The sequence below is a fragment of the Emys orbicularis genome, chromosome 19 (genome assembly GCF_028017835.1).
Source record: "Emys orbicularis isolate rEmyOrb1 chromosome 19, rEmyOrb1.hap1, whole genome shotgun sequence".
NCBI lineage: Eukaryota > Metazoa > Chordata > Testudines > Emydidae > Emys > Emys orbicularis.
The window spans coordinates 17157169-17184913 of NC_088701.1; the positions used below are offsets into that span (position 1 = coordinate 17157169).

Here is a 27745-nt window from a genome sequence, read left to right on the forward strand (position 1 = left end):
TGGCAGGGAGTTCCACAGGGCACAAGTTATTGGGGCTTCAATGAGGAAGCAATGGGGGGAGCAGGTCCAGAGTGAGGATCCCAAGTATGCAGAGGAGGTCGGGGGACTGCCTGTCACAGAGTCCAGCATCATTCTGGGTCACGGGTGGGGGGCAGCTGCTAGGCTCAGCCATGCTTTTTGGGCCACGTGAGATCTGGAGAGCAGGGGGCTCTGTGTGGGGTGGCGGGGGGGGGGGTGTCCTGGTTGCTGGAGAAGAGGGCAGTTTGGGGACCCAAAGCAGAGGCCCAACCCAGCTGGTCCCCTTCACCCCCAATGCCAGGATCTTGGGACGGGGCAAGTGGCCCCAGGCTGGGAGCCTGGGCCTGTGGGGAGAGTGGAAGGCTGTTCTGGCTCGTCCGGGGGCGAGGGAGCGCTTGGTTATGGGGGAGCTGACCTGGGGGGACAGGACAGAGGTACCCAGGGGTGGGGGGCAGTCACATGGGCCACTGCTAAGAGAGAGACCATCTCCCCCCTGCCTCAGCGCTGGGTCAGCCCAGGGTCAGGGGGCTGGGAACCAACCCGGACTGCCCCTGAGCTTTCAGTCAAATGCCCCGGGGCCGTGAGAGAGAGGGGGGCTGCTGGAGGGGCTGGGGGATGGGAGGAGGCATGAGGAGGGAGGTGCAGGGGGACCCCAAAACTGAACTTGGTTCCTGTGTTTCATCGCTTCTCTCCCTGTTTGGCCAGGTTGGATCTGGGAGCTCATCCAGCCCCCCCGCTCCCCTCAAGCCCCTCCCCCCCGACTACTTGCCTTTGCTCTTCCCACCCCACATACCATCGCTGCCCCTCCCCCGCGGCGCCGCACGTTGGATCCCCCCATGATTTCACTCGGGGGCTCAGGGGATGGGGGCACCGGCAGACGCTGCCGGACTAGACGGGGCGGCTTCTTTAGGCAGCGCCGGGCGCCACCTGGTGGCGAGAAAGGGCGCTGCAGACCCCCAAGGAGCGGCCCAAAGCCGGGATCCTGTCTGGGGAGGGAGCCCCATAGACTGTGCCAGGCCCCCCCAGAACCCTGTAGGGCGGGACACCTGGGACCCCCAGGGGGCTGCGACTCCCCCACTCACTAATGGGGCTGCTGACATCCCTCACGACCGGCCCCCTCCCACGCAGCCCAGTTCCCCCCCTTGAGCCCCCGCACTGCCCCAGCCACCCCACCCATGGGGGCAAAATGGACGGGAGCTGTGGGGCACAGGGGCTGCTCCAGCACTATGCTGGGGGCAGTGCAGGGAGCACATGGGGGGTGATTTGGGATGCAGCAGGGGTGGGGTTCTGGGGTACAGTGGGTGGAAGCATTAGCCCAGGGCTGGGATACCAGGGGCTGCAGGTCAGGACTGAGGGGCACCAGCAGAACTGGGGCAGACCCTGGTGGGAGGAGGGCTATGTATCTGCACAGGCTGGGACCTGGGGAGCCAGCACTGGGGGGGTGGGGGTCAGTGTGGGGGTGTGGAGGCAGCACTGGTGCTGAGCAGGGGCTGGGGGAGAGAAGGGTCCAGGCTTGTCCTGGGGGAGGGAGCGGGAGAGCTGGGGTCTCCGTGGAACTCACCACTGCCCCCTGCTATAGACAATGGGGGGCTTCCAGGCTCTGTCCTTAGCCCCCCACCCCCAGGGCCCTACTCCATGCTGGGCTCAGTCACTGGCGGGAGGGAAGTGGGGGGGGGGGCATCTCTACAAAGGGCCTCCCTGTGCTTGGCTCCCGTCCAGCCCAGTATCCCCAGGTCTCCCCCAGAGCCGAGGGCTCATCCACCCCGGTACCCCCCTGCCCACACACAGAGCCAGGGGCCCGTCCAGCCCAGTGCCCCCCAGCCCACACACAGAGCCAGGGGCCCATCCAGCTCGGTACCCCCCTGCCCACACACAGAGCCACGGGCCCGTCCAGGCCGGTTAGGGTTGCCAACTTTCTAAGGCACAAACCCAAACAGCCTTGCCTCACCCCTGCCCTGTCCCTTCCCCAAGGCCATGCCCCTGCCCTGCCCTGCCCCACCCCACCCCTTCTCTGGGGCCCTGCCCCCCACTCACTCCAGCCCCCCTCCCTCCATCGCTCGCTCTCCCCCACCCTCACTCATTTTCACCGGGCTGGGGCAGGGGATTGGGGTGTGAGAAGGAGTGCGGGCTCTGGCCTGAGGGGTGGGGCCAAGGAGTTGGAGTGTGGGAGAGGGCTCCGGGTTGAACCTGGGGCAGGGGTTTGGGGTGAAAGAGGGGGTTTGGGGTGTGGGCTCTGGGAGGGAGTTTGGGTACAGGAGGGGGCTCAGGGCTGGGGCAGGGGTGCAGCAGGGAGTTTGGGGTGTGGGCTCTGGGAGGGAGTTTGGGTGCAGGAGGGGGCTCAGGGCTGGGGGTTAGGGTGCAGGAGGAGGTTTGGGGTGTGGGCTCTGGGAGGGAGTTTGGGTGCAGGAGGGGGCTCAGGGCTGGGGCAGGCGGTTGGGGTGCAGCAGGGTGTTTGGGGTGTGGGCTCTGAGAGGGAGTTTAGGTGTGGGAGGGGGTTCAGGGCTGGGGAGTAGGGGGTTGGAGGGGGTTCGGGGTGCAGGCTCCGTCCGGTCAGCACTTACGTCAGGTGGGTCCCTGAAGCAGCAGCATGTCCGGCAGCAGCTCCTAGGCTCATGGGCAGCCAGGTGGCTCTGCGCGCTGCCCCTGCCTGCAAGCACCGCCCCCGTATTTCCCATTGGCCGCAGTTCCCCATTCCTGGCCAATGGGAGCTGTGGAGTCGGCGCTCGGGGCGGGGGCAGTGCGCAGAGACCCTTTGGCCACGCCTCCTCCTAGGAGCTGCTGCTGGACATGTCATCGCTTCCGGGAGTGGCGTGGAGCCAGGGCAGGTAGGGATCCTGCCTTAGCCCCACTGCGCCATCTGACTTTTAGCAGCCTAAAATCTCCCGGATTGGCTTCAGTAGCCTCTGGGAGACCGAGCTTGATTCCAGGAGACTCCTGGCCAAACCGGGAGAGTTGGCAACCCTAAGCCCAGTATCCCCCTGCCCACACACAGAGCCAGGGGCCAGTCCAGCCCGATACCCTCCCCCGACACACACACACTCCTGGGTTCTATCCCTGGCTCTGGCAGTTGGCGAGTCCCTCCCGCTCCCTGCACCAGGGTATTTAATCACTTTCCCCTGGGGACCCCGTGCTGAGTTCTCCGCACCAGCTCCAGCCTCCAGACAGCAGCTCCCTGCAGGAGCCTGACCCCAGCTCCTGCCCTGCCTGGACCCCCACATCCCAGGCTAGCTCCACAGCCTGACCCAGCCCCCCAGGGAGGGCGGGGACACACTCCCCAGACCAGCAGCAGGAGGCACCTGGGCCCCTGGCCCCGCATGGTCAGCCCCACTGCAAGGGACTCAGCACCCCCAAGCCTCCAGGGGGCCCCATGGGGGCTTTGCACTCCCCCATTGCTCCAGCAGGGGACTGTGCTGGCCCCCAAGCCCTAATGCTCTGAGATGGGGGCTGACCCCAGACCCCACCACCTTCCTCAGCCCTCCTGGGGCATTCTGAGCCTGCCCCTCACTGTAACATGGGCTGCGGGGGTCTGTGAAGGGAGCACGGGGGGCCCATCAGGGGCCCCCAGAGGGCCATGAGGCCGTTCCCAGCGGGGAGCCCCCAGTCCATGGGGTGGGGAGACAGCCAGAGTCTCAGGTTTTTCCTGGAGCTCCTGCCTCCAGCCAGTGCCCCCAGCCTGCCCCATCCCACCACAGCCATTTCCCCACCCAGGGGATGACTGGCTCCTCTGCTCCTCCTGGGGCCACGGGAGGCAGATTCCCCTGCACCACCCCAGAGTCAGCCACAGCTCAGCACCAAGGGTGAGGGCCCCCTATGTAAACAGCCATCATGCCCCACCCCAGCCCGGCTCGGTGCCTCTGGTGCTGCCATGGGACGTGCGCCCGGGGAGGGGGAGAGGGCTGAAGTGATGGGGGGATGTCCCCTTCCTCCCTCCCTGCTCTCCCAACCCCCCACCTCCTCCAAGGGCAATAAGGTGTTGGGAGGGGGGGACCAGCTGGATCTGGGTGTCCCACGCAGACCTTGATGCCCCTTTGGGGAGCCTGATGCCAGGCTGGACTGCTGCCGCGGATGAGGAGCGGGGCAGGCTGGGCTGGGGGTCCCGCCCTCCTCAGTCCGAGTGCAGGGGGAGACCTGGGGCCCGTGGAGCAATGTGGGACCCAGCTGGGGGAACCAGGGGGAAGGCAGCCTGCAGGTAACACTGCTGGGATAGTGCCAAGTGCCAGCACTGCCCCCCGCCCCCATGCACCCCAGGGCCTTTAATCACTGTCAGGGCAGGCTCTGGGTGGTAAATCTCACCCAAAAAACAGCCCCGCCCTGCAACCCAGACCCTCAGTACCGCACTGGGGCATTGGGACCAGCACTGACTGCCAGGGGACAGCGCCCCCTGCTGAGTCCCCACCCTGCTCCCTGCAGCACAGCGCCCCCTAGTGCCACTCTGGGGCATTGGGGTCAGCACTGACTGCCAGGGGAGAGCGCCCCCTGCTGAGCCCCTCTCTCCCTGCAGCCCACTCAGTTCTCCTTGGCATGCTCACCCAAGTACCGGCACAGCCTCCGCTGAGCTGCCAAGCCCTTTGGAGCCCCCAGGCTGGCACCCAGCGCCCTGCATTGGGCAGGAGCTCAGCCCATCCCCCAGGCTGGTGGCACCAGCCCAGCCCTGGCACCGCCTGCCCCACTTGGCTCTGGTGTTGTCTGCAGTGGCGTATCCTTGGCCTGAAGCCCCTCCCCCTGGCTCCTGAGCCCCCCAGGCCGCTGGTCCCACTGGCAGGGCTGGGCACTGGGGGGCAGCACACTGGTGTGACTGCAAGGGTCCCTGGCAAAGGGGAGCGGGGTCCGCCTTCCCCACTCCTTGGGCCAGGCCTGCAGTGGCAGCGGACAGGGCGCAGGTGGCGCTGTTCGCCAACACATGGCAACATCATCCCCATAGCCCGAGAAACGCCCTGGGGACGTGGCAGACCCTCCATGGGGCTCAGGGACCCCCATGCTGCCCCCCCCGGGCTCTCACACACGGGCAGCTCTGGGCACGGGGACTGGGTCAGAGCCACTGTGCCCCACCATGCCAGGGCATCTCCTGCCCCCACTGCCTCTCCCCACATGGGCAGGAGAGACCCTCACATTTCAGAATCCCCCACCCCACACACACACACAGGCACCAGCCTTTGTCCAGGAGGGCCAGGGCCAGGTTCAGGGTGGGAGCAACCCCTGGAGGCCCTGTGCCATGGCTGCTCCCAGCCCATGGGCAATGGGGGGGGGGGAAATACTGTGCAGTTCCCAAGGGGGACAGTCAGCCACAGCCCAGAGCAGGGGGCTGGAATTCCTCCCCCAACCCATGCGGGGGAATGGGGGGCTCAGCCACAGGGCCTGTCCCTGCCCCAGTACCAAGGCGGTGCCCCAAACCAGCCCCCGGCTGACAGGGCAACACAAAGAGCCCTACAGGACAGTTCCTCAGCTCCCCAGAGCCCCCTCACCCCTCTGCCCCCAGCAGCCTATAGGGCCCCCTCGCTGCTCAGAGCTGGCATCAGGTGCCTTCCGGTGCTGTGGAGACCCAGGGACCAGGACTGCGCAGCGGAGATGGGGGTCAGGGGCAAACCTGAGCCAAGGGACGCATGCCCTGAACTGGGGTGAGGGATTGGAGCCGCCGCCCCCGCTTGCTGGCTGAGAGCGGAGACGTCCAGTGAAATCCAGGGGGCACTGGCTCCAGGGGGAGCTGGCACTGGCAGGGCAGTGTCATTTACCAGCCACCCTGAGCGAAGGCCCCTTGATGATTCCCTGTTCTGTTCAATCCCTCTGCAGCGCCTGGTGCTGGCCACTGTTGGGAGACAGGATATCTGGGAAGGGGAGGTGAGCACTGGAGCTAACACCCCCTGCTCGTGGGGATGGCAAAGGCAAGGAAAGGGGGACTCGCGTCGCGGGGACACAAAGGCAAGAGGTGACCCCCTGAGGCAGCATGAGCCATCTCAGCCCCTGCCCCAGTGAGGGAACAGGGTCACTCGCCCATGGCACCTTGGCACATGGCTGCCAACCTGCAAAGACACCAGCCCTCCCCTGGCACGCTCAGCTGCAGAGACCCGCCACCTGCTCCCGGGGAGGGGAACTTTATTGGGGGAGCATTTTCACCGCTACAGTCGATGCCTGGGGAAGACAGAGGGGACCCTGGGGGGAGCAGATCCCCCCCCCCCCCCACCAGAGGAGCATTCTGGTGCAGAGATGAGGGCTGTGGGAGGCAGGTGGGGTGGGGGGGCTCTGGCCCAGCTGCCTTGGAGTGAACCGCTGGCTGCAGCGACAAGCCCAGTGCCCCCGTTAGTCAGACCTTCCCTGGGGAAGAAACCCTCCAGGGGCCCAGACAGGATGCGCCTGTGGGAGGCACTCCTGGGGCCAGCCCCCCAGCCACACTGAGATCCAGGGAGCAGGGTCCCTCCCACAGCTGGGGGGGCATCTCCCTCATTCGCCCCCTGCAGAGCAGCATTCCCTCCAGGGAGCAGGAGCTGAACCGGCTCCGACTGAACCCCAAATCCCTGCCCTGTGACCATCCTGGAGCCCTGAGCTAGAGGCCAGGACTGCCCATGGCCTTGCCCAGCGCCTGCCCGCCAGGCCCCTCTGCCTGGGCCGCGCTGGGCCTGGAGAGCCGGGTGCGCGAGAGCTCATCAGGGGAGATTTATGAGCAGTTGAAGGGGTGCAGCCGCTCAGACCGCACGCAGCTCCCCGCCGTAAATCAGCCGCGGCTGGAGGCCGAGACTCCCGGGCTCCTGCACAAGACGCTGCAGGCGCAGATCCAGGGGGCGGCCGGAGAGGAGGGCGCCCACCTCTGGGTACAAACCCCCAAGACAGCTGGGATGATCCTGAGCCCTGGGCACATCCCTGGGGCAGCTACAGCAACCCAGGGGCCAGCTTGGGAAAACCGGCACAGGCACCAAGCGGCCGGGAGCCAGAGCCAGGGAGGTCAGCGACTCTGCCCGGGGTGGCAGGGCGCAGCGCAGGAAGGGCCGAGCAGGAGCCACCCATTACGATCGGAGCTGGAGCTAGCGGCACAGGGGGCCTCAGGCTTCTCCCCACAGCTGGGGAACAGCATCAAGCACCCCACTAATCTCACTCCTAGGATCTGGGGCAGCAGAGGGATGCTCAGGCCTGCCCCCCGCAGGAGCCCGGGGGGTCACAGCAGGATCTGCACCCCCCGGCTCCGAGAGCCTCTCATCAAAGCTGGTTTGGGGGCAGGGATTACCCATGGGGCCTCTCCCCCGGGATGGGGGGAGTGGCAGCGTGCCACAGAGCCGGAAGGGCCCAGCCCAGCAGGGGGCAGCACGGCCAATAGGGGCAGGGCAGGGGAGCGCTGCAGGGGGGGCTGTCAGCCATTGACCCCAACTGTAAACCCTGCATGTGATGGAAACCACTTCAAGCCAGGGGGTGCGGCTGCACCCCGGTTTCCAGCACCTCTGGAGCTGTGATGTGGCCCTGCAGGGATCCAGCTGTGGGCAGGGGTCTGGATCAGCGCAGTCAACTCTGTCCAGCTGCACAGCCCCTCTGGGCCTGGCTTGGGCGACCCCTCCCCACCCCGGGGCCTGACACAGCCCCTCTGAAGCACCCACTCCTTTGGAGCCAGGCATGACCCATCTCCAGTGGGGAGAGTGCCCCTGGATCCAACTGCCCCCCCCCCCCGCCAAGATCCAGGCCCATGGCACCCAGAGAGCCAAGGGCAACCAGCGGGAGAGGCGCAGCAGCCTGCAGCTCCCATTGGGTGCAAGGGGGAGCCCCCCCTGCCCCCATCACTGAGCACAATGGGGAACCCAGCCCCCCAGCATGCGATGGGGAACCCTACACCCCCGGCCCCCATGAGCACCCTGGAGGCTGGCTGGAAGTGGCTTTGCCCATGGCACCGCACTGGCTCCATGGCAGAGCTGGGCCAGGAGCGCCAGTGACGCTGGCCCCTCATTGCAGGGCAGGGAGACCCCAGAGCCGTGGGGCTGCCAAGCTGGGTCCCCGGGAAACGCAGCTAACAGCAAAGGCACCTGGGCAGCGCGTGGAGGAGACGCCCCTCCCCACTCCCCTGTGCTGGATCCCCGACTCTCCCCTGGCCTGAGAAGCTGCTGGGCTCCAGAGCCCACCCCACGCTGGCTGTACCCAAGTGGCAGCCCCCAGGAGGACATGAGCCCAGGTGACACCCCCTCCGCCCCCCCATCAGCAGCACCTGCCCCAGGAAAGGCCTCAGTGGCTGGATCATAACTGGCTACTGCAATGCCAGGGAGTGCACAGGGTCCCACCCCCTGGAGGGAACAGCCAATGGAGATGGAGGAAGCAGGGTGATGTGGGGAAGCCCCGCCCCCTCATCACATCCCAAAGAGGGCCCTAGGCCAGGACACACAGCCACCACAGGGGGCAGCAGTGAGGCAGGGTCGAGGGTGCCACCCCATCCCATCCTGGGCTTGGTTTCAGCAGCAATGAGTCTGGGGGACCCCCTGCGAGTCCAGGGATGGGACAAATGGCTGGGCTGGGCAGCAGCCACCTCCGCTGACCCTGAGGTGGGGTTCCCTGTTGTTCAAGGGCTGGGGAAGCAGCAGCCGCCCAGAGGGTCAGAAAAGAGCCAGACAGCAGATCCAGCAAAATCCTCCAGCGTGTTAGGGCGCCAGGCAGTGCGTCATACAGGACAGGGGGGTGGGACACAGTAGAGATGGGGGCAGCGGTGGGATCCGTGCCCTATCGCAGCAGAGACCACTTGATCTGTTCTTTGGCCGACTGCAGCACCTGGAAAGCACAGACAGGGGGTGGCTCAGCTGGAGGGGCTGGGCGGCAGATCCTCTTCTCCCCTCCCCTCCAGTAACCTGCCAGCCCCACTGCTAGAGCCAACGCCCTTCGCCATGGTGACCACAGGCTTCAAAAGCCCTGCAGGGGGCATGGGAAACCCCACAGCTCTCTGGGTACGAGCAGGGGCTGATGCCAAGATCCAGGTCTCCAGTTGGCGGCTGTCCCCCCCCACCCCCAGAGGGAGCTGCGTGTGGGGCAAGTGCTGCCTGCAGGTCAGGCTCTTTCAGGAGCCCTGGGCCCTTTGGCTACTGGGGCCTTGTCTGGGTGCCGCTCCGCAGGGGGAGGTGTGGCTGTGGTGGAAGGGTCCGCGGGCCGGCAGGACAAAGGTTTGCCAGGCTGGATCCAGCAGGAGAGACTGGCCGGAGAACAGCTGGGTCAGGGGATTCCCTCTACTGCCAACCCAGCCTGCAGCTGCAGGCACCAGCTGGCACCAGGTGAGCAGAATCTGCCCCTGCCGTCCCGTGGGGGAGCAGGGACTCCATGAGTTTCGGTTACGGGCTGTTCCCCATGACTGGGCCAGGCACTGCCTCACAATGGGGCACAAGGAACCGGATCCAGGGTTAAGATCTGTCTTGTGGCTCAGCCCAGCCTGAGCTGGGATAGGCCCTAGCAGGGCACTCTGTCCAGCGGGGCAGGCTGCCGTCTAGGGCTTTGGCCAATGAGCAGCTGGCCCGTCTGGAGGCAGAGCTGCCCTGGACAGGAGAGTGCTGGGGCAGCCCCCACCAGCAGGCTGCATGGCACAGTGTATCTAAGGGCCTGGCTCAGAGCACCCAGCCCAGCAGGAGCTGGGTTACTGTGGGGCCCACAATATTTCTTAGGCCCTTACTCTAAGTTAGTGCCACCCTTTGTGTGCCCCACTGGCTGTGGGCTCCCCAGGGCAGAGGCTGTGCCCACCACTGGGTCTCGTGCAGCACGGAGCACGCTGGGGGTGGTTAACAATTGCTGCATGTTGCAATCCAACCCCATACTTCAGGGCATTAGCTGGGAAGCGGTCAGGAGGCACCCCCCTATGGACCGCATTGCCACTAGGGGGCGCTGGAGTCTGCAGGGAAATTACACCAGGCCCCTGGGGGGAGGATCCCAGCTGGTCTGCCCTGGGGGATCCCATGCACAGCTTGGGCTGGGCCTGACTGGGGGAGGGTGGGGACTGGGCTGGAGATGGCGAGATCTGGGGATGGGGTAGGAAGTCGCAGAGCCCTGGAGCCGACTGGGGGACAGGCCTGCCCGAGCTGGGGGAGTGATGGGTGGGGACAGGGACGTACCTGAGAAACTGTCTGCTCTGTCAGGGGGACGTCTTCGCCCTGCAAAGACACACATCATGGAGCAGCACCTCCAGCCCCCCAGTGCCATAGGAGGTGCCGCCCTGAACCGCACCCCCCAATGCTGCAGGGGCTCGGCTTTCCCCCGGCTCAAAGCAGGGGGCACCGCCCTCACCCCCACCCCAGTGCTGTAGGGGACACGGTTCCCCCCTTCCTCCCAATGCAGGGGGCTGGGCAAGGCAGCCATGCCCTTCCCCACTGCTCTCAGTGGCAGCTGCTGGGTGCTGGGCCCTTCAAGGAGTCAGGCCCCAGCTTAGCCCCAGCCTGGTTAACAGCCACCCCTGCCCCCGGGGGCTGGAAAGCAGGAGCTGGCCCTGGGGGGGCTGCCCCAGGGAAGGGCAGGGGCACAGCAGGGGGTAGATTGTGCCCTGAGGGCTTGTGCTGCCCCTCCCCCCACCCGCCCTGTAGAGCAAAGCCATTCCAGGGCAGGCAGGCTCCTGCCCTAGCGCTCCTCTGGGTGCCCAACAGGGGCAGAATGGGCAGTTGGCACAGGGACGGGCAAGTCGAGGAGGAGGAGGAGCCTACTGGGACAGGGAGGGACAGAAGCAGGGCTCTAGGGGCTCTGAGTGGGGAGGGGGAGGGGTGGCGCTCACTTACCCGCACGGCCACTCGATGCACCACCTGCTGGGGGTCGCTCTCGAGGATCACGCTGAGGGAGGAGCGCATGCCCGTTAACCCTGTGCCGAGAGAAGCCCCTGCTCGCGGGTCCCCCGTGCCCAGGCTGCGGCCCTGCGCTGCACACGCCCGTTAACCCTGTGCCAAGAGAAGCCCCTGCTCGCGGGTCCCCCCGTGCCCAGGCTGCCGCCCTGCGCTGCACACGCCCGTTAACCCTGTGCCGAGAGAAGCCCCTGCTCGCGGGTCCCCCGTGCCCAGGCTGCCGCCCTGCGCTGCACACGCCCGTTAACCCTGTGCCGAGAGAAGCCCCTGCTCGCGGGTTCCCCCATGCCCAGGCTGCCGCCCTGCGCCGCACCACACGGATGGCCCAGCTTCTAGCCATCTGGGCTCCAATGCAATTCGGAGCAGCCCCTAGGGCTTGTGACAAACCCCCATCCCCAACGGCCGGACTGTGAGAATCGGGGTGACTCTGACCAGCCTGGGACAAAGCAGGGGCTGCCCAGGGAACTGGGTGGCCAGAGGAGAGATGGGGGGAACCGAGCTGGGGAGGGGGAGACATGGGTCAGAGTGGCCAGCGGGGGGGGGGAGGGGGAACATGCAGAGGGTCACGGTGGCCAGCGGGGGAGGGAGTATCTGGGCAGCCAGGCCCTTCAGAAGAACTTAAACCTCCCTCAATTCACAGAGAAATGTCACCTTCCTGGGGCTGGGCATTTACAGTGGGCACCTCGCTGGGAACACGCTGCAACCAGTGTGTACATGTACACACCCACACCCTCACACGCCCACACTCACGCACCAACCAGCTGGACACACGTGACAACAGCCAGCTGGAATCCCCCCAGCACACCCACCCTCACATGCAAGGCATGGGGCGGCTGGCGAACAGGGTGTTCCAGCCCTCCCCAGGGAACACTCCCCAGTGCTGATGCCCACCCACCGCCACTCCCAAGCTGGGCAGGATGTCCCAGCACTCAGGCCCCGGACACAAGGGCCTGGTAAGATGGGCCCAAGACAGGTTGGGTGGAGGGAGGACGTTGCAGCCCTGGGGCCCATGGGGGGAGCGGGAGCCTCATTTCCTGGGGGGCACAGGAGAGGGCGCTGGTGCTCACCCTCCGTCCACGATCTCATCCACCGCCAGGAAGAGCCCCTCCATGTTCTCCAGCAGGGCGCGCTTCTCCACGTTCTTCCTGCCGAGAGACCCGCGCCCCGTCAGGGAGAGCCCAGGGCCTTGGCGCGAGACCCACCAGGCCCTGGGCACCAGCCACAGCCCACATGCCATCCTGCAGGGCAGCTCAGGCTGCCATCGGCAGGGGCCAGGCCCCCCATCTGGCAGGTGGAACTTCAGAGCATCCTGGCAAGGGGCTGCCTGGCTCAGATACGTCCAGTATGGGGTGGGGGGAGGAGGCTCAGGTCTGACCCGCTCACTCCCTGGGGGGGCTGCCAGGCTATACAGACTGGGGGCGATGGCTCCAGGTGGGCTGAGCCCCAGTGTGCTGGAGGGAGAGGGGGGCTGACAGTGTCCCATCCCAGGCACATGGTTCCTCAGCCCCACTGGAGTCCGGGAATGCAATTTCTGCCAGCAGAGGATCTGGCCCACTAGGCCCCTCCCCTGCTCTGATCCAAACCCGGGGGGAAAGGCAGCCCCCAGGGTTTGGAGAGTGAACCCAGGATCGAGGCCCTCTCCCCACTGTGCCCCTCTGAACCAGCACAGCCCTGTGTCCTGTTCACGCCGCCCGGAGCGAGACCCCACTGAAGCGCTGACCCAGCCGGGTGGGCAGTGTTTGGCCAACAGTGCCTGGCGCTCTGGGCTCTGCCCTAGATCAGCCAACCCCCTCGCTGCCTGGTGACTGCACCTGCCCCCCATATCCAGGCTTGGGCAACGGGAACTCTGATCTTATCTGTCCCGTTCTCGGTGCGGCCGACGATCCCGCCAGGGACCGGGGCACCGAGGGGCGGAGCTGGGGCCCTGCTGGTTCATCCCCCTGCTAGGCCGACGGGGCTCCCTTGGCTGGCAGCTCACCCAGCCCTGCTCGGCTCCACTGCCCCGAAAGATCCCCCTCATGGAGCAAGCGCACAGGGCCGCCTGGACAGGACACAGGGCTGTGCTGGCTCAGAGGGGCACAGTGGGGAGAGGGCCTCGATCCTGGGGTGCTGAGCAGCCATCAGCAGGAACGGGGGGTGCTGGCAGGATTGCGCCCCGCCGGCCGTCTGCAGCTGGTCTGATGGAACGGGCCCTCTCTCCCGAGCACAACAGGAGACCTCGCCCACAGCCCGTTCCTCAGAAACGTTCAGTTGGTACAAATCAGCCCCTCCACTGGTGGCACTGGAGCCTCACTGATTTACACCTGGCCCAGGTCTGGCCCAAGGGGACTGGGGACTCAGAGCTGACCCCCACTCCAGGCCTTTCCGGGTCACCTCATCCTGGCTCAGGTCTTACCCTGCAGCCCATCACCATGGCATCTGGGCGCCTGCCATGTCCAATCAGCAGCAAGAGGAGGCCCCTAGTGGCCTCACTGTGAGCATGCTGAGCCCCTGGCTTCCCACGCCAGAGCCTCAGCCGATCCTAGACTGACCCTCCACCCCTCGAGCAGGGGGAGAGCCCTCCCCACACCCCGCCCCGCCTCGCCGCCCCCCACGGGCCTTACCTCAGCATCTGGCTGAGCGAGTCGAAGAGGCAGTTCAACACGGCCATGAGCATCAGCTGGAAGAGGAGACGACGCAGGTCAGGAGATCAGGGCCTGCCCCAAGTGTCCCCAGCTGGCACCCTGCGGGTCAAGCCCGCTGTTGACAGCCAAGCAGGTCCCCGGGCATAGGGCACTGGGGAGGGGCCATCTGCTGGTGGGGGCTGCCCCTGGCGGGAGAGACGGGCAGGCGAGGGGGCAGAGCATCATCACGGCTCTGGTGTGGGGCAGGGGCAGCCTTTAGGGCCTGATTTGCAAAGGGGCCCAGCGCCCACAGCCCCCACTAAGAACAATAGGGGGTGGAGGATGGCGGGGGATTCCCCACGGCTGCCAGTGGGGGTGTCTCCATCACTCTCCGTGGAGCTGCTGGGCATGGAGCCCTTTTGCAGATCTGGTGCTCAGTGCGGCTCTGACTCCAGGGCACGCTGCCCTGCCCCACCCCCCTCACAGCGTGCCCAGGGTCAGCTGCCTGTGTGGTGACCACAGGCTGCCCCCCGGCACTACAAGAACGCTCTGTCGCAGCCAGATCACCCACACCCGAGGGCACGGGGCAGGCAGCAGCGCACCAGCTGGGAAAGCAATGGGGGGTGCGAGCGATGCCCCGCCCCTCAGCAAGGGCCAGGTTTCTCTAGGCGAGCGCCCGCCTCCAGTTCTGTACCCACAATCCCCTGTGGGCACAGAACATCCTGTCCCCCAGTACCCGCGCTGCCCCGACACGAGGCTCTAACTCCTCCCCATGTCCCCCTGGCAGGAACGAACCTCGTTCTCGTAGGAGCTGCCGATGACGTAGAAGTACAGGTCGATGCTGCTCTTGTAGACCACGGTCAGCCCCTCCAGGAGGGCGATCTCGCCTGGGGGGGGGAGGGGGGGACAGGCCGGCTCATGGGAAGAGGGGCTTTGCTAGGGTGGGCTCACCAGTCCCCCCCTGCTGGTGAGGCAGGGAGGGGCAGCCAGCGTTCATGGGACGGCCCCAGTCTCTGTTTTAGGTGGGCATCCCAAGACCACCCTGGTTCAGAGCATCATCGGTGGCAGAGGGCACGGGGGCACCTCCCTGTTGATTCCCCCCAATGCGGCTGTACCCCAGCCATGGCCCCCAATCCTGACCCCCCACACACTCCCTGGGAGCAGCACTACTGCGATCCTGTGTGCCCGCAGCGTGCCAGCCCAGCAACTGTATACCCGCAGCGGGCACCTTGCCCTAATGGAGGTGCCCATGGCGCCCCTGGGACCCAGAGCGTGGCATCTGACCCTCCCCCCCATGGTGCCCTTGGGACCCAGAGTGCGGCGTCTGACCCTCCCCGCCATGGTGCCCTTGGGACCCAGAGTGCGGCGTCTGACCTCCCCCCCCATGGTGCCCCTAGGATCCAGAGTGCGGCGTCTGACCCTCCCCGCCATGGTGCCCTTGGGACCCAGAATGCGGCGTCTGACCCTCCCCCCCATGGTGCCTCTGGGACCCAGAGCGTGGTGTCTGACCCTCCCCCCACATGGTGCCCTTGGGACCCAGAGCGCAGCATCCGCCCCTGCCCACTTCAGCGAGTGGAGCTGCAGGGCCCATGAACTGGGCAGGCAGGGAGATCACAGGCAGTGTTGGGGGGCAGAGACCCTTCCCCCCACCCCGCCAGGCCAGGGCACGTACTGTCCGTCCGGTGGGTCTTGTTGAAGATGTTCTTCTCGAAGGCTTTCTGCTCCTTGACGGTGGGGTACGTGTCGTCATAGTACTGCAGGGACAGGCACGGGCGTTACTCCTGGCCCTGTGCAACGCCAGCCGGGCCCGGAGCCCAGGTCAGTCCAGATGGGCACAGCCTGCAGCTGGGCACCGGGAAGGGGACACCAAGGCCTCCCACCACACCTCAGGGCTGGATCCTGGGCACCCATGACACCCACCGCAGCCAGAGAGCACTGGGCAGCGCAGGACCCGGAGGGGGAGAAGCAAGGCGTGTTTTCATGCACACGTCCTTGAAATTGTAGGACCGGGGATGGGTACAGGTCAGGACTGAGGGGCACTGGCAGAGCTGGGGGGGAGCCCAGGGCTGGGCTAGCAGGGGCTGCAGGTCAGGACTGAGGGGCACTGGAAGAGCTGGGGGGGAGCCCAGGGCTGGGCTAGCAGGGGCTGCAGGTCGGGACTGAGGGGCACTGGAAGAGCTGGGGGGAGCCCAGGGCTGGGCTAGCAGGGGCTGCAGGTCGGGACTGAGGGGCACTGGCAGAGCTGGGGGGGAGCCCAGGGCTGGGGTAGCAGGGGCTGCAGGTCAGGACTGAGGGGCACTGGAAGAGCTGGGGGGGAGCCCAGGGCTGGGCTAGCAGGGGCTGCAGGTCGGGACTGAGGGGCACTGGAAGAGCTGGGGGGAGCCCAGGGCTGGGCTAGCAGGGGCTGCAGGTCGGGACTGAGGGGCACTGGCAGAGCTGGGGGGGAGCCCAGGGCTGGGGTAGCAGGGGCTGCAGGTCAGGACTGAGGGGCACTGGAAGAGCTGGGGGGAGCCCAGGGCTGGGCTAGCAGGGGCTGCAGGTCGGGACTGAGGGGCACTGGCAGAGCTGGGGGGGAGCCCAGAGCTGGGCTAGCAGGGGCTGCACGTCGGGACTGAGGGGCACTGGCAGAGCTGGGGGGGAGCCCAGAGCTGGGCTAGCAGGGGGCTGCAGGTCGGGACTGAGGGGCACTGGAAGACCTGGGGGGGAGCCCAGAGCTGGGCTAGCAGGGGCTGCAGGTCAGGACTGAGGGGCACTGGAAGAGCTGGGGGGGAACCCAGGGCTGGGCTAGCAGGGGCTGCAGGTCGGGACTGAGGGGCACTGGAAGAGCTGGGGGGAACCCAGGGCTGGGCTAGCAGGGGGCTGCAGGTCGGGACTGAGGGGCACTGGAAGAGCTGGGGGGGAACCCAGGGCTGGGCTAGCAGGGGGCTGCAGGTCGGGACTGAGGGGCACTGGCAGAGCTGGGGGGGGAGCCCAGGGCTGGGCTAGCAGGGGCTGCAGGTCGGGACTGAGGGGCACTGGCAGAGCTGTGGGGGAGCCCAGGGCTGGGGTAGCAGGGGCTGCAGGTCGGGACTGAGGGGCACTGGTGGGGTGGGGGGAAGTCAGCTTTGCCCTGTGTCTGGTTCCAGAGTTGCTCCCCTCGATCCCTACGTTCCCAATCCTGGAGTTCACTCACAAACGAGAATCCCAGGCCCCTGCCTGCCCTAGGGTAGGTCATGGGACCCAGAGCGCAGCATCTGATACCCCCCACCCCACGCCAATGGTGTCCCTGGTATCCAGAGTGCGGCATCTGACACACACACACACACCCCACCGTGGTGCCCCTGGGACCCAACGCGCAGCCCCTGATGACAGCCCTGCCCATTCCACAGTGCCCCCGGGACCCAGAGCGCGCCCCACGCCGCGCTGCCTGCGGGCACTCACCTTGGCAAAGAGGCGGTCGCCATCGTTATCCAGGATGAGGACGGCTTTCACCGTGTACAGGGACGGCTCCTGCAGAGACACAGGCCCAGTCACTGCCCAGAGCCTGCCACGGCCCGGAGCCGCTCCAGCCCGCCCACCCCCCCACACACACCCGCAGGGAGCTCAGCCAGCCAGGGCAGCACGTGGGGCAGCCGCGGCCCAGAACCATGGCACCAGGATTAGGCCCACACCTGCTCCCTGTGTCGGCTGGGGGACGGGGGACGGGAGGAGATCCGGCTCGAGGGACCGCCCTGGGGCATGGATCTCGGCACAGCTCCTGGGGCCAGCTCCGATCCCGCCCCAGGTCAGCAGGGCTGGAAAATCAGCCCCACCCCGACGGTTGGCTTGAGCTGGTGCCCAGCAGACGTGTGCATCGCCCCCAGCTGGGCTCTCAGCACAGGGCCGGCGCCGGCCGGGGGCTCTGCTGGGGGGAGGACGCCCCTGCCCTGCAGACAGAGACGCTGCCGCCCCGGCACCTCTCACCCCTACCCAGTGCTTTGCAGACCAGAGGGCCAGCCCCAGCTGGCATCGGGGGTGCTCTGTAACCAGCCCAGCTCTGTCACTATCGCTCCGGGCGCAGCCGCCCCTGCCTCCCACACCCCATGGCGGGCACGGACGGGGCACCAGAGGGCCCCGCTGAGAGGCATCAGAATGAGTGTGGAATCGGGGGGGAGCCTGGCCCCCACCCCACAGGCTCCAGCTGTAATCAGGTCCCACATTATTATACAAACCCAACAGCCCACGGCATGACCTAGGCTAACGGCAGGGTGTCTCCAGCGCGGGAGGGGGGACGTTCTGGGGTGAGTGCCAGCGTCCATCCGTCCCGATCCCGGGCCTGCCCCCCTCTTGCCTGCCCCCCGGATCTGCCAGGGCGTGACCCCTTCACGTGCTGGTGCAGCCCCCCCATTGCCCCAGGTGCCAGCAAGGCCTCCCCGGGGCCCCAGCCCAAGCTGCAGACAGGCCCAATGCCCCATGCCCGGTAACACACAGGCCTGCAGGGCCGAGCACCCCCCAGCCAGCTCTCTGCCCCACCTCGCCGCAGCCTCCCCAGCCCTGTGCTCTCCCTGCCCTTGGCCAGCAGGGGGAGCTCCAGGCCCACAGCAGCCACAGACACGGCTCGCCAAGGTCGCCCAGCTGGCGCTTTGACGGGGCGGGGGGTATAAATAACCAGCTGCTATCGGGCAAGCCGGCTTCCTGCTGCTCACCCCCCACCCCACCCCACTCTGCACGGGGCAGCTCTAGCAACCACGTTTATCACTCTCCATCCCGGCCAGCCGCTTCCCCCAGGCCCCGCAGCGGCCATGGCAGCTCTGACAGCTTCAAAGACAAGGAAAGCGGGGGCTAGTGGTTAGAGCAGAGGTGGGCTGGGAGCCAGGACTCCTGGGTTGTATCCCCTAGCTCCGGGAGGGGAGTGGTATCTAGTGGTTAGAGCAAGGGATTGGGGGTCAGGACTCCTGGGTTCTATTCCCGGCTTGCCCCTCTTTGCTGCTCAGTGTCAGACGACGCAGATTACAGGTGCTGTTTGCACTGGGAACAGGGGAAGTGTGGGGCCAGTATCCCCTCTGCGCAAGGAAAGGGGACAGATGAGGGTCCCCAGAACTAAGAGGCCATGAATGCAGAAGGCACAAGGGAGGCAGCAGCTGCCAGCACAGGGCTGGGGGGGGGGCCCAATAGGGGCTCTGGGCTCCTCGGGGGCCGGCTGGCAGTGTGGGGCCGGGGCAATGGGGGCTCTGGGCTCCTCGGGGGCCAGCTGGCAGTGTGGGGCCGGGGCAATGGGGGCTCTGGCTCCTCAGGGGCCAGCTGGCAGTGTGGGGCCGGGGCAATGGGGGCTCTGGCTCCTCAGGGGCCGCTGCCTGTCACCCTGACTGATGAGAGCCCCTCGTCGCCACCAGGATCCACCCCAGTCCCAGCCACTGGCTGAGCAGCAGAGCCCCCAGCCCAGCGCCCCCAGCAGGGCTCATTGTGACTCCCCCAGGGACTCCCCCTGCTCAGGTCCCACTGAGACGAGGCCTCAGCCCCAGGCTCTAAGGACTGATAGGTCCCACCCCGCCCCAGGCCTGTCCCCACAGGGCCCCCCGAGCAAAGGGCCATGGGGGAGCTGCCCCTCTGACTAAGAGGGCAGAGTGGGCCAATCCCCAACCCCTCTGCCCAGCCAGCACCACCCCGGGCGCTTGGCCCTTCATGGGCTCTCCGCCGACACTCGGCCCAGCCCCAGCTCACTCCCCATGCGGCTGCCAGGAGGGGGCGACTGGTGCCCACCCCTGGCTATGGAGGTGGCACAGCCCTTCCCCTCGCCTCCTCCCAGCCCGCAGGTCACCGGGCCACAGTCCAATACATGCCAGGACCCCCAGCCACCAGGCCCCTTGTTACGGCTCCCATCTACCCTAGTGAGGCACGGCCCTGTGCTGGTGACTCACAGTGGCTCCTCCCCACCCCCCATGGCCTTTGCCCTGTGCAGACCCGGCTCATGGCAAGTCTCTATCCGCCCAGGCTGGTGCCATCACCGCGGCGTCCGGCCTGCTGAGCCCTGAATGCTGACGGCATCCTGCCCATGCAGCACGGCAGAGCGGGGGGATCTTTCACTCAGACACCCACAGACGCACGCGGGAGGAGGCACACCCCAAGCATCGTTGCCCCTGGTCTCCAGGCCACGCTCGGAGCTGGGCACGTGCACAGCTGGATTCCCACCTGGATTTACACGGGCGCACCACCGTGCGAGGGGGGGACTGGCTCCCCCCATGGGGGGCGCGAGATGGGGCAGTTTAGCTCCTGCAATGGGGCTTGTTTGTCTGCAGAGGCTCAGGAAGGGGAGCAGCACTAGGGGGCTATTAGGGGCTCGGGCTGACAGCGCTGTGGGAAGGATCAGGGGCCGCGCTCCCACGGGCACACGAGCCGCTAATGGATGGGTGGGTTGGGATTCTGACGTCTCCCAGCGCGCTGGGGCAGGATCTAACCCAGGGGTGGCCAGCCTGAGAAGGAGCCAGAATTTACCAATGTACATTACCAAAGAGCCACAGTAATATGTCAGCAGCCCCCCATCAGCTCCCCCGCCCCCAGCACCTCCCACCCACCGGCAGCCCTGGGATCAGTGCCTGTGCCTCCCCCTCCCTCTCGATCAGCTGTTTCGTGGCATGCAGGAGGCTATAGGGGGAGGGGGAGGAGCAAGGACATGGCAGGCTCAGGGGAGGGGGCGGGAAGGGATGGAGTGGGGGCAGGGCCTGTGGCCGAGCCAGGGGTTGAGCAGTGAGCACCCCCCGGCACATTGGAAAGTTGGCACCTGTAGCTCCAGCCCCAGAGTTGGTGCCTATACAAGGAGCCGCATATTAACCTCTGAAGAGACGCATGTGGCTCCGGAGCCACAGGTTGGCCACCCCAATCTAAGGACTTCAGACCGGCAGAGGCCCGTGGCTCAGGAGACCCTCAGCCCACCAGAGTAAAAGGAAGGGGGTTTGCACAGATCAAGGCACGGGGCACATGGAGATCGCTCCCTGCACCCCACCGCCGGGCATGCGGGCACCGCCGGGCCCCCTGAGAGGCTCCTGGGAGCCGGGGGAGCCTGCTGTTGACGTATCAGGTGGTCTAAGCAGTCAGCTTAGCTTGCGGCAGAGCCCCACGCAGGCCAAGACCCACAGCTCAGGGCTGCAGACCACGTAAAAGGGGTGGGGGCACTTGGGTGGCGCAGCAGAGACCTGGGGGACCCCAAGTGAGACAGACGCTAAAAAGCTCTCGAGACAAAGTTCTGTGATGCACTGACCTCCACGTAGCCACAGTCGGAGTGTATAACAGAACTTCACCTCAAATGCTGCGGGCTCTGCATCCGGCACCCCCACCCCGTCCCGGGCACAGGCCCCCCGGTACTGCCCGGGGCCTGGCAGCGGAGCAGAAATCCACCCGCCTGCGGATCTGGGGAGTGCAGGGCGGTTCCCAGACGGGCACGGCTGCCTCTCCTGCAGCTGAGACTCTCCAGAACCAACCCTGCACTGGAGCCCGGGCGGTGCCAATCGCCCATGACGCCCTCTGCCCAGCACATTCCAGGATTGGGCCCTTGACAGTTGTGATGGATGGACTGGCTTCCACTGGGCACAGCATGGGACTGCCCCACTTCTGAGACCCCAGAGCTCCGCTGGCTGCCTGGCACCAGCCCAAGGGACCCCTCCCCATAGCCACTCATCCTTGTGTCTCCTAGGGGAGAGGACAGAAACTGCCAGGTGACTCCACAGCCCTAGGGAGCGTGGTTTCATGGGACATGACTTCCCCCAGAAGCCAAGCATGGCCTAGCCTGCAGGGAATGGGCCCGATCCTGCAGCCCTTTGACTCCAGAAGTGCCTGTCAGAAAACTGGGCTGATCCCCACCCCCAGCCCAGGAGACCAAGACAGTGGGGCTGAACCTGCCAGCAGCAACCAGGCCATTCGGGGGCATCTCCACTCGTGGGACACCCTAAGGGATCTGATTGGTGGGTGCACAACCTAAGGGCCCGACTGTCAGAGGTGCCAAGCACCTGCTGCTCCCACGGGCATCACTGCAAGTGGCCAGTGGGTCTGAGAATCAGGTCAAAAAACTCTTTAGGGCTTGTCAACATGGGAAGTTAATTTAGATTAATTCCATGTGTGGACGCTCTTACTCCGGTATAAGAGTGCCCTATTCTGAATTAGCTTAATCCACTTCCAAAGTGGATTAAGGGTTAAACTAATATTAACCTACTAACTGACACATGGAGTTAATCTGGAATAGATAATCAGATTTACATTCACACCCTGCTTTATTCTGGATTAACTCTCAAACGAACCCCAGCCCTTAACTGCATCCCACATTGGTGCAACTGTCCCGAGGTTCCCCTCCAACGTGGGGGCTCAGCTGTGTTCTTCGGGGGGCAGCTGGATGGACAGCCCTGGAGAGCTACATTCCCCTCAATGCACTGCCCCCACATACACCTCACCCTGACCAGGACCAACCCTCTCTGGAGATGACAAAGGAGACCAGTCTCCATTCGCTCTTTGACCAACTGAGAGGGCAGGTGTACATGAGTCAAAGGAACCAACTTGAAAAACCACAAGCCTCTTTTACATACAGTAGCTGCTGCCCTGCGCTGGATTAGAACCAGCAGCCTAGAGCTAAAACGGCTGCGTCTTCCCATCCCAGCTCCATCCATCCCCACTCAGAGGGGAAATGAGAAGCAAAGAGAATGCAAGAGGAGCCCTGGAGGATTTACACTTCTCTAGAGCCACGCTGCCCCGCAGAGCAAAGCAAATAAATACACATTTTAAATCTATAACGAGTGCTTCCGGAGGGCAGAGGGCCTGGAGCCCGAGAAGCTGCCTCAATTTCTCTCTGGAGGTTTTTAGTTTGAGCCTGGAGCAATCGACCATTCAAAGGAGACGTTAAGAGTTACGGCGCAGTTTATTCTGATCATTTAATTCGGAAGTTTCAATAAATTAGACTTCAATCAATTCAAGTAGGTGCTCAACAGCCCAGATGGTCAGCGCGGTATCAGCAGCCGCACCGTAAACCTTTTATGGCTGCCAGGACCCTAACTAGGGGATAGCGCCGGAAAAGAGATGCCAGAAGCCAAGAAATACAGGTGGGGCTTTATTATTATTATTTGCAAAGGCGATTGGCGAACCTGTCTGCAGACAAAGGAGAGGGGCAGGGAGCTGCTGGCAGCAATACAGAAGGGCATTTTAGACCAGGTATTGTCAGGCATCAGTGGAGCTCCAAGCGCTTTACAAAGGAGATTAGCATCATTATTATTTTACAGATGGAGAAACTGAGGCACAGGGCAGGGCCGTCACTTGCCCAAGGTAACCCAGCAGCAGGCCAGTGGCAGAGCAGTGAATGGAACCCAGGAGTCCTGGCACTCAGCTCCGTGCTCTGTCCACCCACAGGGAATCGAGGGAAGCATGCCGCAAGCAGCCAGGCTTTCCGGGTCACCCAGCTGGATACTTGGCGTGGAAGAAATCGTTCACACAGCCCTATGCTCTGACCAAGATCAGGATTCCTCTGGCCCCAGCACCAGCTCCGGCTCCTCCCTGGGGAGGCTGGGAAGGGGTATCTCCATTGCACACACAGGACCCTGAGGCAGGGGGCAGAATAAGTGATTGGTCGCCGGAGTCCAAGGCCAGAGCCCTAGCCTGCCCTTCCTGTGCTTCAGAGCCAGCTGTAACATCAGCCTGGCCTCCTCTACAGCCAATCCCCTAGGACGGACGGACAGACCATGCTTTGAAATGGTCGGGCGCAGCGTAAAGGGGGGGCGGAGGGGTAGCCTCGCCACCCAGCTGTAGGGGCAGGGGGAGGGTGACTGGAGCACTGAGTGCGCGGGCTGTCCTGGGCTTCCAGCAGCTCCCAGGCAGCCAGGCCAGGCCAGGCCGAGCTAGAACAGGCTGTGGGCTGCTCTCCTTTGTGCAGGGAACCATGCAGGGGCTGACCAGGATGAGGGAGACACAACGGTGACTTCAGGCTGCCGTTCCCCTCCCCATCCCGGGTTCTGACTCCGGAAACATGCAGCAGAGACTCAGGCCCGGGTGCCACACACAGAAGTGCCTTGACTGGTTGGCAAGTGCCACGAGAACTAGCTGGAGCTGACCAGGCTCTCAGAGGGACAGGAACCAGTCCAGTCCAAACAACTTTGGCACCAGCTTGAAGCCACCAGTTCAACCAACCCTCTCCCCGCTGGCCCTTCTGAAACCTCCCAGAATCCAGGGTGCCCAGAGCGCACCGCAGCCAGACAAGCGCTAGCGTGCCAGGAGCAAGCCCTCCCCCGGTCTCAGAGCCAGGCAGCCTGGCTAGCGGGACAGTCTGGGTTTAAACCACTTCTGTTCTCCAGGGCAGCCAGTGAGGCTAACTCCGCTAGCACCGCCACACAGGCACCAGGGAAATCGGGGGCCAAGGAGCCAATACCGCAGCCTCCACAGCCAAGGCTTGGAGAGAACAGCGAGGCAGGCCGCTGGCTCAAGGGGCCCTCTGCTCTCTGTCCCCCACTGGCCATGCCCGACTCCCGCCCAGCTCATTCACACAGTCACACCGATCAGTCCCATTCCCCCTGAAACAGGGCTACACCCGCACTGGGAACCCCCAGGGCAAGGGGGCAGACACCGAAATCACACCTTCCTGATCGCAACCTCCAGCCCTATGCCTGCGACTGGAACCAGGTGGGCAGCCCCTCCCGCCTGTGCAGAGTCAAAGGAGCTTCTGGGTGCAAGGGACCCCCTGCCAAGAACTGCAAAGCGCTTTGCTCTGACCCCTCCCTCCAACACCCCACGTCTCCCGGGACCAATGCAGGAACATTCCCTGCAGTCAAGGCTCTGAGTCCTGGGAGGAGCAGGGGGGCTAAGCTGGGCCTAAGGCCTGTAGCAAAGAGTCCAGATTTCAGAGGAGGCAAAGGGGAAGTGACACTGCAGCTCCAGGGGCTTTCAGGAAGGGGAGTGTGTGTGTGTGTGTGGGGGGGGGGTTATGAAATCAGAAACGTAGCCGACCACCCCATTCAGCACAGCGACCCCTGGTTTATTTACGACACTGGGATCATTTCACACGGCCCCACGCTACTGCATTTTCAGGACACTGTGGGGTTTTGCTCCAACCACACAGAAGAATGTCACAGAAGCATCGGTGCCAGAAGTTTGGACGGGAGAGGAAGGAATTTTGCCTCCGAATTTTCCACCATTTAAACTGTCGTTGTTAGGTTTCAGAGTTAACACAGTGCACCAAACAGGGGCTGGTTTGCCCCTGTCTGAGCTAGCATCCTAGGGCCTCGGCAGACCCAGGCCTAAGTTATTCAGTTTTTCCACATTCTCCCCTAAATGCGAGGTTTTGAGATACTTGTCTCAGAGCAAGCTGCGATGGTGCAGCTGGTTTTTGAGGAGAGGCCCTCCTCCGTCCCAGCTGTCCTGTGTTACAGAGTAACACTCTGGGCCCCACATGACAGTCACAGCTGCTCTCTCAGGACCCAGCCCCCAGGGTTAATGGCCTGTCCAGATCATACAGATCCTCCCCCACAAAAGCTGGAATTCCTCCCCCCACCCAGACAGAAGGGGAACTCCCACCCAGAGCAGGAAGTAATCAAACCTTCCCCCCCCACACACACACACAGCAAATGTTACCCAGCATACGACCCTGCTATCCACACACCAACAGGTGACACAGGGCAGCCCGCCCCCCTCACCAGGAGCACCAGGCCTGGGGCAACCTCTCCCCTGCCAGAGCCTCACACAGCCCAATCCCAGGCTGAAAGGGACTTGCCACAGCCACCATGTGCATGGCAGGGGGTACCCAATGGTGGAGCCCATTCTCCCCCTACCATCCCCAATGGTGGTGCCCATTCCTCCCCTCCCCCAAATAGCAGTGCCCACTCCTAGATTCCAAGGCCAGAGGGGACCACTGTGATCAGCTCATCTGACCTCCTGTACAACACAGGCCATAGAACTTCCTCGAGCAGATCTTCTAGAAAAACATCCAATCTTGACTTTAAAATTATCAGCGATGAAGAATCCACTATGACCCTTGGTAAGTTTTGCCAATGGTTAATTACCCACACTGGTAAATATTTATACCCTATTTCCTGCTTCAACTTCCAGCCATTGGATGGCGTTATACTTTTCCCTGCTAGGCTGAAGACCCCATTATCAATTATTTGTTGCCTATGTAGATATTTATAGACTACAATCAACTCACCACGTAACCTTCGCTTTCTTAAGCTAAATTGATTGAGCTCCTTGAGTCTACCTCTACAAGGCAGGTTTTCTAATCCTTTAATCATTCTCATAACTCTTCTCTGAGCTCTCTGTCAATTTATCAACATCCTTCTTGATCAGCGGGCACAGAACTGGACACAGGATTCCAGCAGTGGTCACACCAGGGCCAAATACAGAGGTAAAATAACCTCTCTGCTCAGACTCAAGATTCCCCTGTTTATGTATCCCAGGGTTGCATTAGCCATTGGGGCCACAGCGTTGCACTAGGAGCTCACATTCAGCTAACTATCCACCATCACCCTCAAATCTTTTTCAGTCACTGCTTCCCAAGATAGTCCCCCATCCCGTAAGTACGGCCGACAGCTTTTGTTCTCAAGTGGATAGCTTTACAGTTAGCTGTATTAAAATGCATACTGTTTGCATGCACCCAGTTTACCAAGTCATCCAGATGACTTTGTATTAATGACCTGTCCTCTTCATTATTTACCACTTCCTCAGTCTTTGCATCATCTGCAAACTTCATAAGCGATGATTTTATGTTTTCTTTCAGGATACTGATAAAGATGTTAAATAGCACAGGGCCAAGAACCAACACAGGACGACCCCACTGGAAACACACCCAGTCGATGACAATTCCTCATTTACCGTTACATTTTGCGACCTATCAGTTAGCCTGTTTTTAATCCATTTGGCGTCTGCCATGTTGATTTTATATCATTCTAGTTTTTTAATCAAAATGTCACGCGGTACCAAGTAAAATGTCTTACAGAAGTCGAAATACATTACACTGACACTATTACCTTTCTCTCCCATCCTCCCCAATGGCGGGGCCCATCCTCCCCTGCTTCTCCCAATGGCAAAGCCTATTCCTCCCCTCCCCCAACAGCAACGCCCAACCCACTGGTGGTGCCCATCTTTCCCCCGGCAGTACCCAACACCCATCTCTCCCCCAACAATGGAGCCCATCCTCCCCAGTAGCAGTGCCCAATCCCTCATCCCCCAACAGCGGAGTTCATCTCCCATCCCCCCCACTGGCAGTGCCCATCCCCCTCACTGGCAGTGCCCATCCTCCGCCTTCCCCAACAGCAGCACCCAACCCCCAACAGTGGAGTTCATCCCCCATTCGCCTCACTGGCAGTGCCCATCCCCCCCACTGGCAGTGCCCATCCCCCCCACTGGCAGTGCCCATCCCCCATTCCCCACACTGGCAGTGCCCATCTTTTCCCCATGTCCCGACAGCGTGCCCAACCCACTACTGGTGGTGCCCACCCCCCTTGTCCGACCCCCCTTCTCCCCTCAGGGTTCAGTCTCTCCCCCAGGGCTCCCCCGCCCGGAGCCCGCTCCTACCAGGATCAGCGCCTCCATCTTGCCCTCAACGATGCTGCCGACGTGGAGCAGGAGCGGCAGGGGCCGCGCGCCATTGGTTGGTCGCCTGCCAATCGCAGCTCCAGGCCCCGCCCCCTCCCCATTCTGACCGTTCATTGGCTAACCCGTCTATCACATCCAGCCAACCAGAAATTCCATTCCAATAACTGGGCGTGTCCCGGAGAGCCCCGCCCCTCAGCCTTCGAAGTTAGTGGTCGGTGATTCGAAGGCGCCCCTCTCGGTCACTCGCTGAGACCCCGCCTCCCGGCGGGGTCAGCGTGGGAGGGCGGGATAGTTCCCATGACGACCAGGGAAGCGGTGACGTAATGTGTCTCGCCAGCCCTGTGCTGTGGTTGGCGGGATCACATGTCACATGACCGGAAGGAGTCATTATCCGCTGTGTGTGGGCCCCGCCGCCGTGGGGTCATGACCCTAACCCGGGCACCCTGACCTCTCTGGGGTCATGACCTTGAGGGCAGGGGGAGGGACCATGCTGGCTCCCATGGGGCTTCCTTGGTGGGCGGGGCTTGCAAACCCCACCCCTCTAGCTATGCAGACTACCAGCTCCTGTGTGTGGGACATGCCCTCAGACGGCCCCTTGCTGCGACCTCCACTCCTCACTTCCCCGCCCCGTGCCTCAGTTTCCCCATTTGCCCAATGGGGTGATGAGACTGACCCCCGGTAAGACGGATTGTGATCTGATGAGCAGGGCAGTGGGAGAACGAGAGGGGAGCTGAGTAACACCACCTCCTCCTACGCCCTCGCTTCACTCCCTTACACGGCCTTAAATCTAGGGTGACCATATTTCCCAAAGGGAAAATGGGACATGGTGCAGGGCTGGCCCAAGCC

The 27745-nt window shown here is 64.0% G+C and overlaps 1 protein-coding gene across 1 annotated transcript; it reads right to left on the minus strand.

Annotated features, from left to right (window-relative positions):
• Positions 1–8599: 8599 nt before the first annotated feature.
• Positions 8600–27013, minus strand: COPZ1 (COPI coat complex subunit zeta 1). The gene is made up of 9 exons (XM_065419367.1): positions 26879–27013; positions 16808–16876; positions 15060–15141; positions 14183–14274; positions 13388–13443; positions 11852–11929; positions 10725–10776; positions 10071–10109; positions 8600–8748 (listed from the first exon to the last, which is right to left on the minus strand). Exons 1-9 carry the CDS (start codon positions 27011–27013, stop codon positions 8701–8703), a joined length of 651 nt encoding a protein of 216 aa, XP_065275439.1. The 3' UTR covers positions 8600–8700.
• Between the last annotated feature and the right edge of the window lie 732 nt (positions 27014–27745).

Excerpts from the sequence above, each read along its gene's own strand:
- COPZ1 (XM_065419367.1), bottom strand. The coding sequence starts at position 27,013 with ATGAACGGTCAGAATGGGGAGGGGGCGGGGCCTGGAGCTGCGATTGGC. Across the intron at positions 14,275-15,059 it reads CAAGACCCACCGGACGGACA|GCGAGATCGCCCTCCTGGAG; the intron begins GTACGTGCCCTG and ends TCCCCCCCCCAG. Across the intron at positions 10,110-10,724 it reads TGCATCGAGTGGCCGTGCGG|GGCGAAGACGTCCCCCTGAC; the intron begins GTAAGTGAGCGC and ends GTGTCTTTGCAG.